This window comes from Centruroides sculpturatus, unplaced genomic scaffold (assembly GCF_000671375.1).
Source record: "Centruroides sculpturatus isolate CEXI.00-Female unplaced genomic scaffold, Cexi_2.0 scaffold3061, whole genome shotgun sequence".
Lineage (NCBI taxonomy): Eukaryota > Metazoa > Arthropoda > Arachnida > Scorpiones > Buthidae > Centruroides > Centruroides sculpturatus.
The window spans coordinates 91-12,275 of record NW_019387145.1 but is presented as its reverse complement, the minus strand read 5'-3'; the positions used below and the strand labels follow the sequence as shown (position 1 = coordinate 12,275).

Genomic DNA, 12,185 nt, shown 5'->3' with positions numbered 1-12,185 from the left:
AAAACTATATATCTGATATCGAATCGATCATTATTATCCAAAAAAAATTCTCAATAACGAGTATTAAACTCCCAAATTATAATATAAAAAGTATTACACTAAAAACCGAACTAAAAAATGTTCTCATAGATTAATTGGATGCCACGAAAATTTTATCATCGTAAAGTATCGCGACTTCACTTTAATTAAGATCTTTAAACAAACTAGAAATGTACCATATACAAATAACGTCGATACCTCCTATTCTTCTTTTGATAATTAAGTAGAGATGAGAAGATAGAAGGGTAAGATCCATTCTTTCATTGCCTGTTATCAATGACATGCTAGTACACGACGAAAGAAATAAAAAGCCCCGGGTGATGCCACTTCCCAATTCTCTCGACAATAAGGCAGTAAATGGATTATAAACGCGAATTTACGAGGCTGGTTGTAAAAAAATTGATCATAATTGCTGATAGTGTCCACTAGAAAGGGATAATGGATCGTAAGGACTACAGGAAGAGGCCGAGTTCAAATCCCGAGAAAACAAATTACGTCACGTAATGAGGAGAAAAGGACAAAAGTGAAATGTATGGTCTTATCGAAAGGCTTTCGAGTTGCATAATTTCCTCTAATTAAGAATTCAAAAGTTAATTTCGTTAATACACGTAGATACGGCTCTAATTTTTCTTTCTAACATCGTTATGGTAACTTTTATCGTTATTATTGGTAGATAAAATACCGAGGCGATATGCCTAGTGTAGCATGTAAGTGCAGAAGGCAGCATCGACCTCGTGTCAACAACCTTTATCCATCCTAAACACGATAAGAGGCGCATCACACGCTTCTTTACTGAATGTGCGTATTATCTCCCCGACAAAGCCAATAGTTTTGTGGCTACTCATTGAAATGTAACGTAAAGGATGAGCATGAAATTCGTAAAACGAAAACAGATTCGAACACAATTAATTAATTATGAATACTTCTTAATAATTTCTAAAAACTCTTTTCTATAAAAGTCCTGAAATATCCAGAAATAAGAAAATCGAGAAGATTTCATTGATTTTTTTTACCACAAAAACCTAAACTCTGTTTCCAGTAAGTCATATTTCCATTGACTTGTGAGTAATAAAAATTCCATTCCTGCGTGATTTAAAACCATACAAGTCATATGTCATAATAAATTATGTCTAGAACTTTGAGAGAAGACATGAATTTTCTTTCGAATACCTTGGAATGGAAGAATTTCGAATACAATCTTCTTTTTTTTCTCATGAATAATTCTGGAAGCAAAACCCACGTCGAAACCAAACCAGATGAATCATGTCGGATCTAAACGGACGGGTCAACGTTTTTGGCATGTAACCCCGAGAGGCATTTTTTCCGCCCACACGAGCAGGTGAGAGTGAGGATCTACCCGTCTGGGTGTGGAGAAGCCGCGCCGTCGCATCGGCTTAATTAAAGAAAAACCGCATCCCAGCATTTCGGAACTTCGTGCCAATTAGTCTTATCTCATACACGTGACCGTCTCATGAAGTAGATAAAAATCGTTTATTTGTAGGACGAACGACGCCTTCGCCTTTCTCGTTCTTAATCTTTGTTTGCACCTTAAATCACGCCTTCTGGCACCTTTAACGGTTTGTTTTATTATTGTATTCGATACTTTTCTATTGTTTTTGATTGAAAAACCTTTTATATGTTGAAATCTTCTCAATGAAACTAATTTGCATCTAGTTGAAATGTTTTAAACTAAAGAAACAGGCTTACTAAAATTTTAGAGACGATAAGTGTTCTGAATTCATTAATACTTGGAGACTTTGTAAAAAATTCAGAACCAGCGTATAAAACATGTAAAGGATATAAAAATATACTTTTTTACAGTATAAATGTTTCGATAAATCAACATAATCTTAAAATATTCGTGGATTACACGCTTTATTCAGAACTCGAAGATGTCGAAGGCGAATGGATTATCTAACATCCTATGTTACAGTATCTAAATAGTTCGTGATTATTGTATATAAGTTTTGTAATCTGAGACTTATGCATATCTTTTTCGACTGGTAAAGATTATCACTAGCAAGAATTCCCACATGTCTAGCTATCTTTAAACACCTCCGTAATCCACCTGTATACCTTGGAATACATATTCTGTCTTACAACCGGTTTCGTATGTCACAACGTATCATAAAGCCACAATAATTCTTTTTCATGTTCAAATGATAAAAGAAAATACTCGGGACCACCCCTTCTCTTCGCTTTACTACTCTAAATTGAATAATTGTTGTAGCACCTTTTTTGATTTGACTCTTTAGTGCGGAAGGTGTCGAGAACACGATCTGCATCCTCCTTTCTCACGCTCTATAACTAGGAAGCGGTTTACCTTTACAAATGCCGAGCTGGGCCCACACATAACTCTGTCGAAGATTACTCTACGTAAAGATATAAGGCGTTTAAAAACATCATCCCGCGCTGAGATAAAGTGTTTCGTGTTGTTTCTAAGTCGACCAGAGTCTAAATCTTTGGACTTTAATAAGCGTGAAGTTCATTGAACAAAACTAGCAACTAGAAAAGTACAATCGGTGTCGCTTTCGATTTAAAGGCTGCACCGATCGAGTGGCATATCCGCATAAGGTGAGTTTCTTCGTCGTTTAGTCTTTTTAAAACTTGTTTTCACGGGGGGAATATTAACATTGCAGTTAGGATGTTCTAAAGTATCAAAAAGTAATTAAAGACGAACATATTTCTACTTTTTGTTATATTTATAACGGAATATTTAGTAACCAATATCACTTATCAAAGAATTCGTCATAGACGTAATCTCTATCGTATAAAATGCATTAAATACTTTATACTCCGATAAGATAAATTGTTTAATCCACTTCATTAAATTTCTACTCGAGTTAGAAGCGTCGTTGTTCTGCATTTAAAGTAAGTTGATTTTTCATTTGACGTTTCTAATTAAGCATCAATTCCATTTAAACTTCAGTATTTATTATTTTCCCCTTAAGAAATTTAGGATCTTTCTACCAGAATACAATTTTAATACTGATTTCCGAACTTAATTTCCGTATTATCGGAACTCCATTAAGTACACATTTCGATAACGGTTTTCAACGTGATAGGAGCGATATAATAAATATGCTGGCTACTAAATTAAAATAAACGTTGAACTATTATAAAAGACTAAAGTTTCTGCACCAAATGACACACGGAACTAAATTATATGCTTGAATAATTCTAAATTTGTAAAGCAAATGCATAAAATATTCTGATCAAGTTATGAGTAGAAAATAAGAGAGAGAATTCATTTCTCTTAGAATTTTACATTCTAAACCATCTGGATCTTAGAATATAAAAGAAATTGGATTTTCTTTTACATTTTAAGTTCCAGATGGCTTAAGTTTCTAGAATTAGAAAACAGTTTCCTTTTGGGGAAGGGCATCTCGCCCTGCTTCCTCTTCAAACGAGTAGAAGAACCGACCGTAGACTTAAAACAAAACAATTAGAGAGGTACGAGTCTGTCTGGTCGCATTCCCACGGATTTGGGTGTCGCCTACGCCGGTAGGGACAGGGTCACGAGTTTATATAGAAGTGGTTCTATTTAAAGCGATCTTATCTTTCCCTTTTGCCTCTTCCTGACCCGAGCCCGCTGCCAGAGATGTCTCCGAACTTCGGTCACGTCTCTGACCCGAACTTACCTATGCATAATTATTAAATGAAAATACTAGACGAATGGTAAATAGCGATTTCGACAACACCTGTTAACGTAGAACGAAGATTAATTCTCTTCTCCGTCCCGCTCGGTTACACCTGTTGGTCATTAAGAATAATTCCCGATTTTTCATTCATCTCTCTCTCGTTAGCTTTTTCCAAAAACAAAATTATAACTTTATTACGTGATCAATTATTGTATAACCCCCGAATACTGCGAATGAAGATAAGAAGAAAATATATTCTGATGCAAGTGATGTCACCGCCCTTCTTTATGCTTTGGAATAACAAATTTCACGCTCGCCTTTAAAAAAAAAAATATTATTCAAAAAGCGTAACTTATTGTTGTTTATCTCCTCAATTTTTATCGTTATCGTGAGAATTATGTAATGAAAATTACTGAATATTTACTTTACACGTTTACTAATTCTTTAATAATAAAAATATATACGTAAACAATCGATTTAAAATTCTAAAAAAATATATATATATTTGTTTAATTTGCATACGCTAAAATGAAAATCGCTTCTTTAATTCAAAAATATGTCTCTTTAAACCTGTTTATAATTAATTATTCACAGATTTAGTCATTAAATTATAAGAAAAGAAACAAATTATTACAATTTTTCTTTATTAGAATCATTAAAGATTATGATTTCATTTTTACTTAGAACTATTGTGATTCAACTTTTTTAAACTAAGGAAAATAATGAAAAATTTCTATATTTTCTTAATTATACATTCATCGAGAAAATATAGAAAAATTTGCAAATAAATAACGATGTTTCATTTATCATTTCTTTAATTAAAACATATTTTAATGTGAATAAATCATCTTTTATCGATTATTGAGAGAGTTAATTAAGAATATATAAAATAAAATAGCAAAAATGCAGTATTAATAAATAACATCGCTTAATATTTGTGTGTGCTTTTTTTTTAATTTGACTCTTTCTATCCTATGGGAGCATTAAAGAGAATTTTTTTAATCATACTAATCGTGGGTTCGTCTAGGACCACAATAGGCTGGATGGGAGGAAATGGAGTCCTGGGACAGACCACCCGAAAATTTCTGAGGGCGCAGGATAGATTCTGGTTTCCCAGAGAAGCTTAGCTTATCAATCAATACAGATTTATCCCTGAATCTGTTAGAATTACAAGCATAAATTCTCAAAATATATTTTAAGTGCAAGAATACTTTTTCTATTTCTTGTATGCGATTTTGTATCAGAATGGTACAGTTGAAAATTTTTCTTATCGATCTAATCTATAAATATTGATTATGTTTAGATAGATATTAAGAACTTAATTTACATTAACATATAAAAAAAATAAATAGTAAACTTTTCAATTGTTTTACTCATTTATATCATAAATTTACGAGAGATCTTTGATTTGATTTGAATAAACTTTGATTTATTTGAACGTTTTATTAAAGCAATAAGTTAAACTCCACAAATTGTTTCGTTAGAATAAAACAATGTAAAGAATTACAGTAATTCATTAAATAATTTTTTTTCTTAATTATAAATGGTTTATAATTAAAATAAACGATTATAACACAATTCTTCCATATACTCTCTTAATTTACCTGATTTTAATTTTGATATTGATGAAGAATTAATAGCTTCCTTCTTTTAAGTCATAAAAGGTCACTTAATAATTGATATAAAGAATAAATATTAATTCATTGATTTTTAATATAAATAATAGCAATAATAAAATTAATTATTTTCTGTAAATGTTCTCAGACAGAATACCAAATTAATTATAAGCGTATAGAAAAATATATGTATGAAATTAATAGTATAGTATATATAATTATAAACATAAAATATTGTTTATATTGTAAAATTAATGTTTTCAACTTAAATTCCACATTTTTCGAAATACAATATTGATTTATATCATTAAAAATACATAGTTTCTTCGAATATTTCAAGATTTTTCCCTTGCTTATTTAAAAAAGAATAATGGTTTTTAAATTTATATTATTTGTTAATAGGATAGTAAAGTATATTTAAATACAATTTCCAAAATCATTATTAGAAATAATGGTTTTATGACTTTCCTCTATGTTTATATCCTTTAATACCTTTCAAACGAGACTTTGTTCATTCAGTTTATCATTAAAAACAGCAATAAATTCTTTATTATATCATTATTAAATCATTATAACTAATGTGATTTATCAAATTAAAATATATAAACTCTATTATTAACTTCGAATTAATTTTATAAACAACAATACATCATTATCAAGTTAACTCTGTCTTCATTAATTTATTATGATATTCTGATGAAAATATTAAAAAAAATGATGATCAATAAATTTATAAATAATTAAATCATTCTTAAATTTATAAGTAATAATGTACGATTGATTTAGAAGGAAGATTTATCGAGATAATTAGTTTCTTCGTTGTAACTAAAATAGTCTTGTAAGCTTCTTGATCTTCTTCCCTATCTTTGTTACTATCTTCTCTTAGGAACTGAAATTATGCCAGATAATCGTTGTTGAACTAAAAATGCTTTTAAGTTCTGAGAAAAAAATATCCTTTATTATTTTGTTCTCATTTCTTAACTATGCATTTCAAGTTTCATCACTAACTGCGGTTAGATTGCATTTTGCGAAAATCTTTATGTGGCACGCAGAGCAATTATGGTGGGAGGTTTTCCTCTTCCCACTAATTCCATCTCTAAACACATTTTAAAATTGTTTCTCCGGGACAAAAACCTTTAGGATATCAATTTTAGAATAAATAAAATATTAATAAATCCGCATCTTAATAACTAATATTTATATTTAAACCTCCGGCCATGAAGAAACATTTAAATCCTTATGGTTTTTTAATATTGTACATGTTTGGAACTGACACAAATAGAATAAAAACTACTACGATGCGTAAACATAGCTATGAGGTAAGGAAATGCTCGAATGATCCCGATTTTTCCTGCAAATCTACGAATTTTTTCGGTTTTAAACTGCGTTAGAGGTTTTCTTCTAATCTAAAAAATAATACAATTTCTATCGAGCTTTCAGAATTATAGCCAATTTGCAAAGCTTAACGTCTTCAGAAAACATTAGAATTACCAGAACAAAATATAAAAGAAATTGTTCAACATATTCAAGTCATTTTTCATCATTAAATTATTATTTTTTAAAAATATTATTCGATTATAAATGACAAATATCCGGCGCCAGTTAGCTCCAACTCAATTCAACTGTTTTTTTGTAAGATATTTAACTGTATAATTTATTAGGTACTTCCTCGGATTTTGTTATAAAAATGGAAATTATGTAAAATTACTATGTTTCTACTAAAACAATGCAATTGATAAGTCAATTTAGGAAGCATTGTTCGTGAAAGTGTTCCATAAATAAAAGCAAACTGTCACGGCTCGTACAGCAATCTCTAGTTTTATAACAATATAGATTTTATTACGATAATATCGAGGCCTATTATTTGTTTCTTTTGACTTTTTTCTACTGATCGAAGATTGTTTTTTTATGCAACGTCCTTGCATTAAAAACTAATTCAATGGATATCTCTCGGAGGCAATCGAACGGATCAGTAGACAATTGGGTTACTTCTGCCACAGCCAAGTTATTATATTTATGATTGTTCTTCTATAATCTTAATCGAGTTTATTATAATAATAAACAGTTCTATAAGTGTAGAAAATGTAAGATAAATATTTCTAAACAAATTCTTTGAATGAAAAGATTTTTTTCTGGTCAAGATGACAAAGTTTGCACGCATGAGTAAAATTGATTTAAGGAAGGAAATATACATTAAAATCAATAAAAGTGTGAAAAATATAATTAATTAAAATGCCGGAAGGAAATGCAATGAAAATTCAGCTTTTTTGAGACATTAAATACTACAAACCGAAAGGAAAAATTTCGTTCTATATTAGAAAAAGCGTAGTCGGATAAAATTCACTTCGCTTTACGAATATAGAATTTTTCAGGCCAAATGCCCGGACAGACACCCCCCCCTAAACGCCCACAGAATAATGTCCTTCCATTAAAAACAGGAACAAAATGTGGGACTGTAATAGTGTGACCTCGTGCAAAGCAGTCTAAGTAGAGTAAAGCGGAATGCCGAGTCACGTTTTAATACGATCTTTGACCTCATCGATTATATTATAGGTTATTAACGATCATCTCTATTAATTCTATTGTTGTGAGGATTAGTTTAATAGAATGGAAATTCTTTTATTGAATTATTTTGAATAAGTTGAACTCTTTATTGTTTATGATGTGATGTTTATCACTAAGCGTGTTCTTTGCTCGCTTGTGGCACAATTTGGAGCACTTCAGTTACAAGATATAAAATTCACTCGGACCTTCTAATTAAGGCGGATTAAGGCATTTTTAGGTGATCGAGCCGATTAATCATTCTCTTTAGATCGTGTCGTGTCCTAGCCTACATAAGTTTTATCCCTTTACTTTTTCAAACGCCTACTACTTCACTGATATCGCTCTTTAGTGGACTCTGTTCTACAAGGTTACTTTTCAAGTGACTCTTCGACAAAACGGGTTGCTACAGATTAAAATAAAAAAAAATTGCTAATTTTCTGCGATCTTTCGGGATTTAAACTAAAAAGTCTGTAGGATTATAACCTTTTTATTTTTCTTTCTTTAGTTTCTGCATGTTTATGTCTGTGAATGATGAGGCACTAGTCTAGGAGAGTTAACAAAAAAAGAAAAATAAAATTGAAGGCAGTGGTGGGGCAAGTGGTTGATGGTAACACAGCTGCAGCAAGTAATGTCCTTGGGTGATCTTGTTTCATTTCTCTCTTGTAGGAACTAACACCAAACGCATATGCGTCCTGAGTTTTGCAACTGAATGCAGAGTTGCAAAGAATGGGGACACCAAGAACTTATAGGTCGCATGATGGCATTTTTACAGCATTCCTCAAGTGTACTAAACGTGGGGTAAGTGCAAGCGGAATGAAAAATAATTTCTTTTCTCTATTTTAAACAATTTCATTTGCTTCTTCCCCAAACTGTAAGATATAATAGAACTAATCGGAAAAAAATTCTAACGTTTATTTATATTAAGTGAAAAATTAATTTAAATTACATAAAAATATATTTAAGCAATTGAGCTTTAATTTTCTTTTTCTTTTTCATTTAGTTACTCAGAAGTCACCGTCCATCAGATATGAGAAACGAATCTGTCCCTTCCGAATTCCATCATCTAAATGGAGATGCTACTACTAAAGTACTAAAGTTTATTCTTAAAATAAAATAAATTTATATTAATTATAATATAATATAATATATAAAAATTTCAAATATAAATTTAGAATCATAAACAAGATGGAAAAGATGCTTCTCCTGGAAATATCGGAAAAAAAATGGAAAATGAAGTACAGTCAACGGAAGATCGTGTAAGTGAATTAATTTAAAATATATAAAATAAAATTTTATATATTTTATGCAAAATTGATTAACTTTATCAATGAATTTATTTATAAATTAATTACTACGAATTTATTTATTATATAATTGTAAATAAAATTATATAAATCTATTTTCTAAATTAAATCCTTTAAAAATCCTTAAAATATTAATTGAATTTTAGTGATTATAATCTGAAAAATACACATTTATTAAATTCTAAATTTGTCACAGATAGGATTATGTTTATAGAATATTATCGACATTGTCGCCTTTCTAATTCTTAATTTAATTAAGTAAAAAGTTTAACGTTATCAATTGACGTGTATAAATAAAGGAACCATTAATCTATATTTAAATAAATAGATATTCAGATTATACTCTTAAGATATTTTACAAGATGATATCTTTATGTTAAATTTGTTAGAAGTATCGGAATTTAATTATGATAAATTGCGTATAACATTAATTTTAAACGGGAAGGTTATATTTTTGAGTAAATCTTAGCGATAAGAGTCAGTATAACACGAAATTGTACCGCCTGAGTACCAGTCTGTACATTTCCTCTCATAAAAGTTATTATAAAAGGATCATTTTATCCTGTTAATCGTGTTTTACTCATGGAAGGAACGTTTTATGGATATGGGAGTTGTAAAACATTAAAACCTGCTCTTTACTGTTCAGATTTTTTTTTGTAAGGGAGTTATAAACAATCGGCTATAAAAATACAACGATTGAACACGTTTATTGAAATTCTACCATTGCTTTCTTTAATGGTTTTAGTTTACAATAATGCTCATTGACAATTTCCTATAGGAAGCATGCTATAAAAAATAGTCAAACTTCAGCATGTTTCTATATAAAATGAATTTATATATAATTGGAAGAAATTATATTTACATTAAAAATCGAAAAGTCAGTAATTTTTTTTTAAAATAAATTGATTTCTAAATACAAATTTTTACAATTTCTATGAATAAATTGAAAATCTCATTTTAAAAGTTAGCTCGAATTACTGTATATATATATCCTCTTTTAAATTTTTAAAAAAGTTAATTTATGAATATATTCAATATTTAGAAGTGAAAAACTACGTGTTTTAACATATAATTTTTTCTAAAATTTATTAATTAATAAATATTTATAAACAATTACTACGAAACGGTGTAAGTTCGATGGCACTTTAACACGTTTTGTTAAAAAATTAGAAAGATACCTTCGACCGAACACGTTCATGTTCTTGGAAGTTAAACTTATATCCGTGTTGGAAATTATGCGAAAAGTAGACAAGTTTGACCTTGAATAGGAAAACAATGCTTGGCTTTTTACCTCTACTTTTCTCATCTCGCATTTTCCACTTTCATTTTCTACAGATGATTTATAATGCTTTTTTTTATTCCAGTCGAATGTTATTAAAAGGTTGGAAGAAAGAGAAAGAGAAATCATGCGGTTAAAGGTATGATTTTTATTGTTAAGAATGTGTTCCTTAATGAAGATTTCTGACGGTGCTAATTTAAAGAATGATTCTACCTTACAGGAAGAGTTGGGAAGGCAAGAATTGGAGTTGAATAATCAAAAGGATCAATATAGCGATGCACTTAAAGATTTGTCGCTGGCGACAAAAGCTAAAGTAAGTTTTTGTTCATTTATATACAGCCAAACTTCGCCCTTCTAGATAGAGCCAACCTAGTGAATTATCTAGAATGAATATTCCTTTTAAATATTAAATTGAATACCCTTCAGTGTTAGTGAATTACTAAATATAAGATTTCTCATCTCGAATGACATTGATATCATCGAATTGACTTTCAAACTCTCAAATTCACATATAGATCTCGTTACGCCCCACACTCGCTTTAGTGCTAATTTTAGAGGCGGCGCTAAATCGAAGTTTGGCTGAAGTTTAATTTATTTAATCTATGAAGTTAGATAAACAATTAGGAATATTCAAAGGTATGAGAAAATGGAGATAATGTAATAATTATCTTTTAAATTATAANGAATAATATGTGAATTTATATATAATTGGAAGAAATTATATTTACATTAAAAATCGAAAAGTCAGTAATTTTTTTTTAAAATAAATTGATTTCTAAATACAAATTTTTACAATTTCTATGAATAAATTGAAAATCTCATTTTAAAAGTTAGCTCGAATTACTGTATATATATATCCTCTTTTAAATTTTTAAAAAAGTTAATTTATGAATATATTCAATATTTAGAAGTGAAAAACTACGTGTTTTAACATATAATTTTTTCTAAAATTTATTAATTAATAAATATTTATAAACAATTACTACGAAACGGTGTAAGTTCGATGGCACTTTAACACGTTTTGTTAAAAAATTAGAAAGATACCTTCGACCGAACACGTTCATGTTCTTGGAAGTTAAACTTATATCCGTGTTGGAAATTATGCGAAAAGTAGACAAGTTTGACCTTGAATAGGAAAACAATGCTTGGCTTTTTACCTCTACTTTTCTCATCTCGCATTTTCCACTTTCATTTTCTACAGATGATTTACAATGCTTTTTTTTATTCCAGTCGAATGTTATTAAAAGGTTGGAAGAAAGAGAAAGAGAAATCATGCGGTTAAAGGTATGATTTTTATTGTTAAGAATGTGTTCCTTAATGAAGATTTCTGACGGTGCTAATTTAAAGAATGATTCTACCTTACAGGAAGAGTTGGGAAGGCAAGAATTGGAGTTGAATAATCAAAAGGATCAATATAGCGATGCACTTAAAGATTTGTCGCTGGCGACAAAAGCTAAAGTAAGTTTTTGTTCATTTATATACAGCCAAACTTCGCCCTTCTAGATAGAGCCAACCTAGTGAATTATCTAGAATGAATATTCCTTTTAAATATTAAATTGAATACCCTTCAGTGTTAGTGAATTACTAAATATAAGATTTCTCATCTCGAATGACATTGATATCATCGAATTGACTTTCAAACTCTCAAATTCACATATAGATCTCGTTACGCCCCACACTCGCTTTAGTGCTAATTTTAGAGGCGGCGCTAAATCGAAGTTTGGCTGAAGTTTAATTTATTTAATCTATGAAGTTAGATAAA

General features: G+C 29.6%; 1 protein-coding gene and 1 long non-coding RNA gene across 5 annotated transcripts; both read left to right on the top strand.

Moving 5' to 3' along the window:
* Positions 1-1,663: 1,663 nt before the first annotated feature.
* Positions 1,664-11,068, top strand: LOC111616190. 4 transcript variants are annotated; one of them, XM_023357611.1, is made up of 6 exons: positions 1,664-2,613; positions 8,507-8,638; positions 8,841-8,927; positions 9,013-9,096; positions 10,509-10,562; positions 10,644-11,068. In XM_023357611.1, exons 2-6 carry the CDS (start codon positions 8,567-8,569, stop codon positions 10,779-10,781), a joined length of 435 nt encoding a protein of 144 aa, XP_023213379.1. In that variant the 5' UTR covers positions 1,664-2,613; positions 8,507-8,566; the 3' UTR covers positions 10,782-11,068. The 4 variants fall into 4 exon arrangements, with proteins under 4 accessions (XP_023213379.1, XP_023213378.1, XP_023213377.1 ...); XM_023357610.1 differs by lacking the exon at positions 1,664-2,613 and adding an exon at positions 2,658-2,910; XM_023357609.1 differs by lacking the exon at positions 1,664-2,613 and adding an exon at positions 2,658-2,910 and having other exon boundaries at positions 8,346-8,638.
* Positions 11,069-11,599: 531 nt separating this feature from the next.
* LOC111616189 lies at positions 11,600-11,881 on the top strand. The gene is made up of 2 exons (XR_002755205.1): positions 11,600-11,707; positions 11,789-11,881. It is a non-coding gene; the product is annotated as an uncharacterized LOC111616189 (long non-coding RNA).
* The last annotated feature ends 304 nt before the right edge of the window (positions 11,882-12,185 follow it).

What these genes read in the sequence shown, in the direction of transcription:
- LOC111616190 (XM_023357611.1), top strand. Translation starts at nt 8,567, where the DNA reads ATGGGGACACCAAGAACTTATAGGTCGCATGATGGCATTTTTACAGCA. An exon ending in ATGGAGATGCTACTACTAAA is followed by an intron (nt 8,928 to 9,012) that starts GTACTAAAGTTT and finishes ATATAAATTTAG; the next exon opens with AATCATAAACAAGATGGAAA. An exon ending in TACAGTCAACGGAAGATCGT is followed by an intron (nt 9,097 to 10,508) that starts GTAAGTGAATTA and finishes TTTTTATTCCAG; the next exon opens with TCGAATGTTATTAAAAGGTT.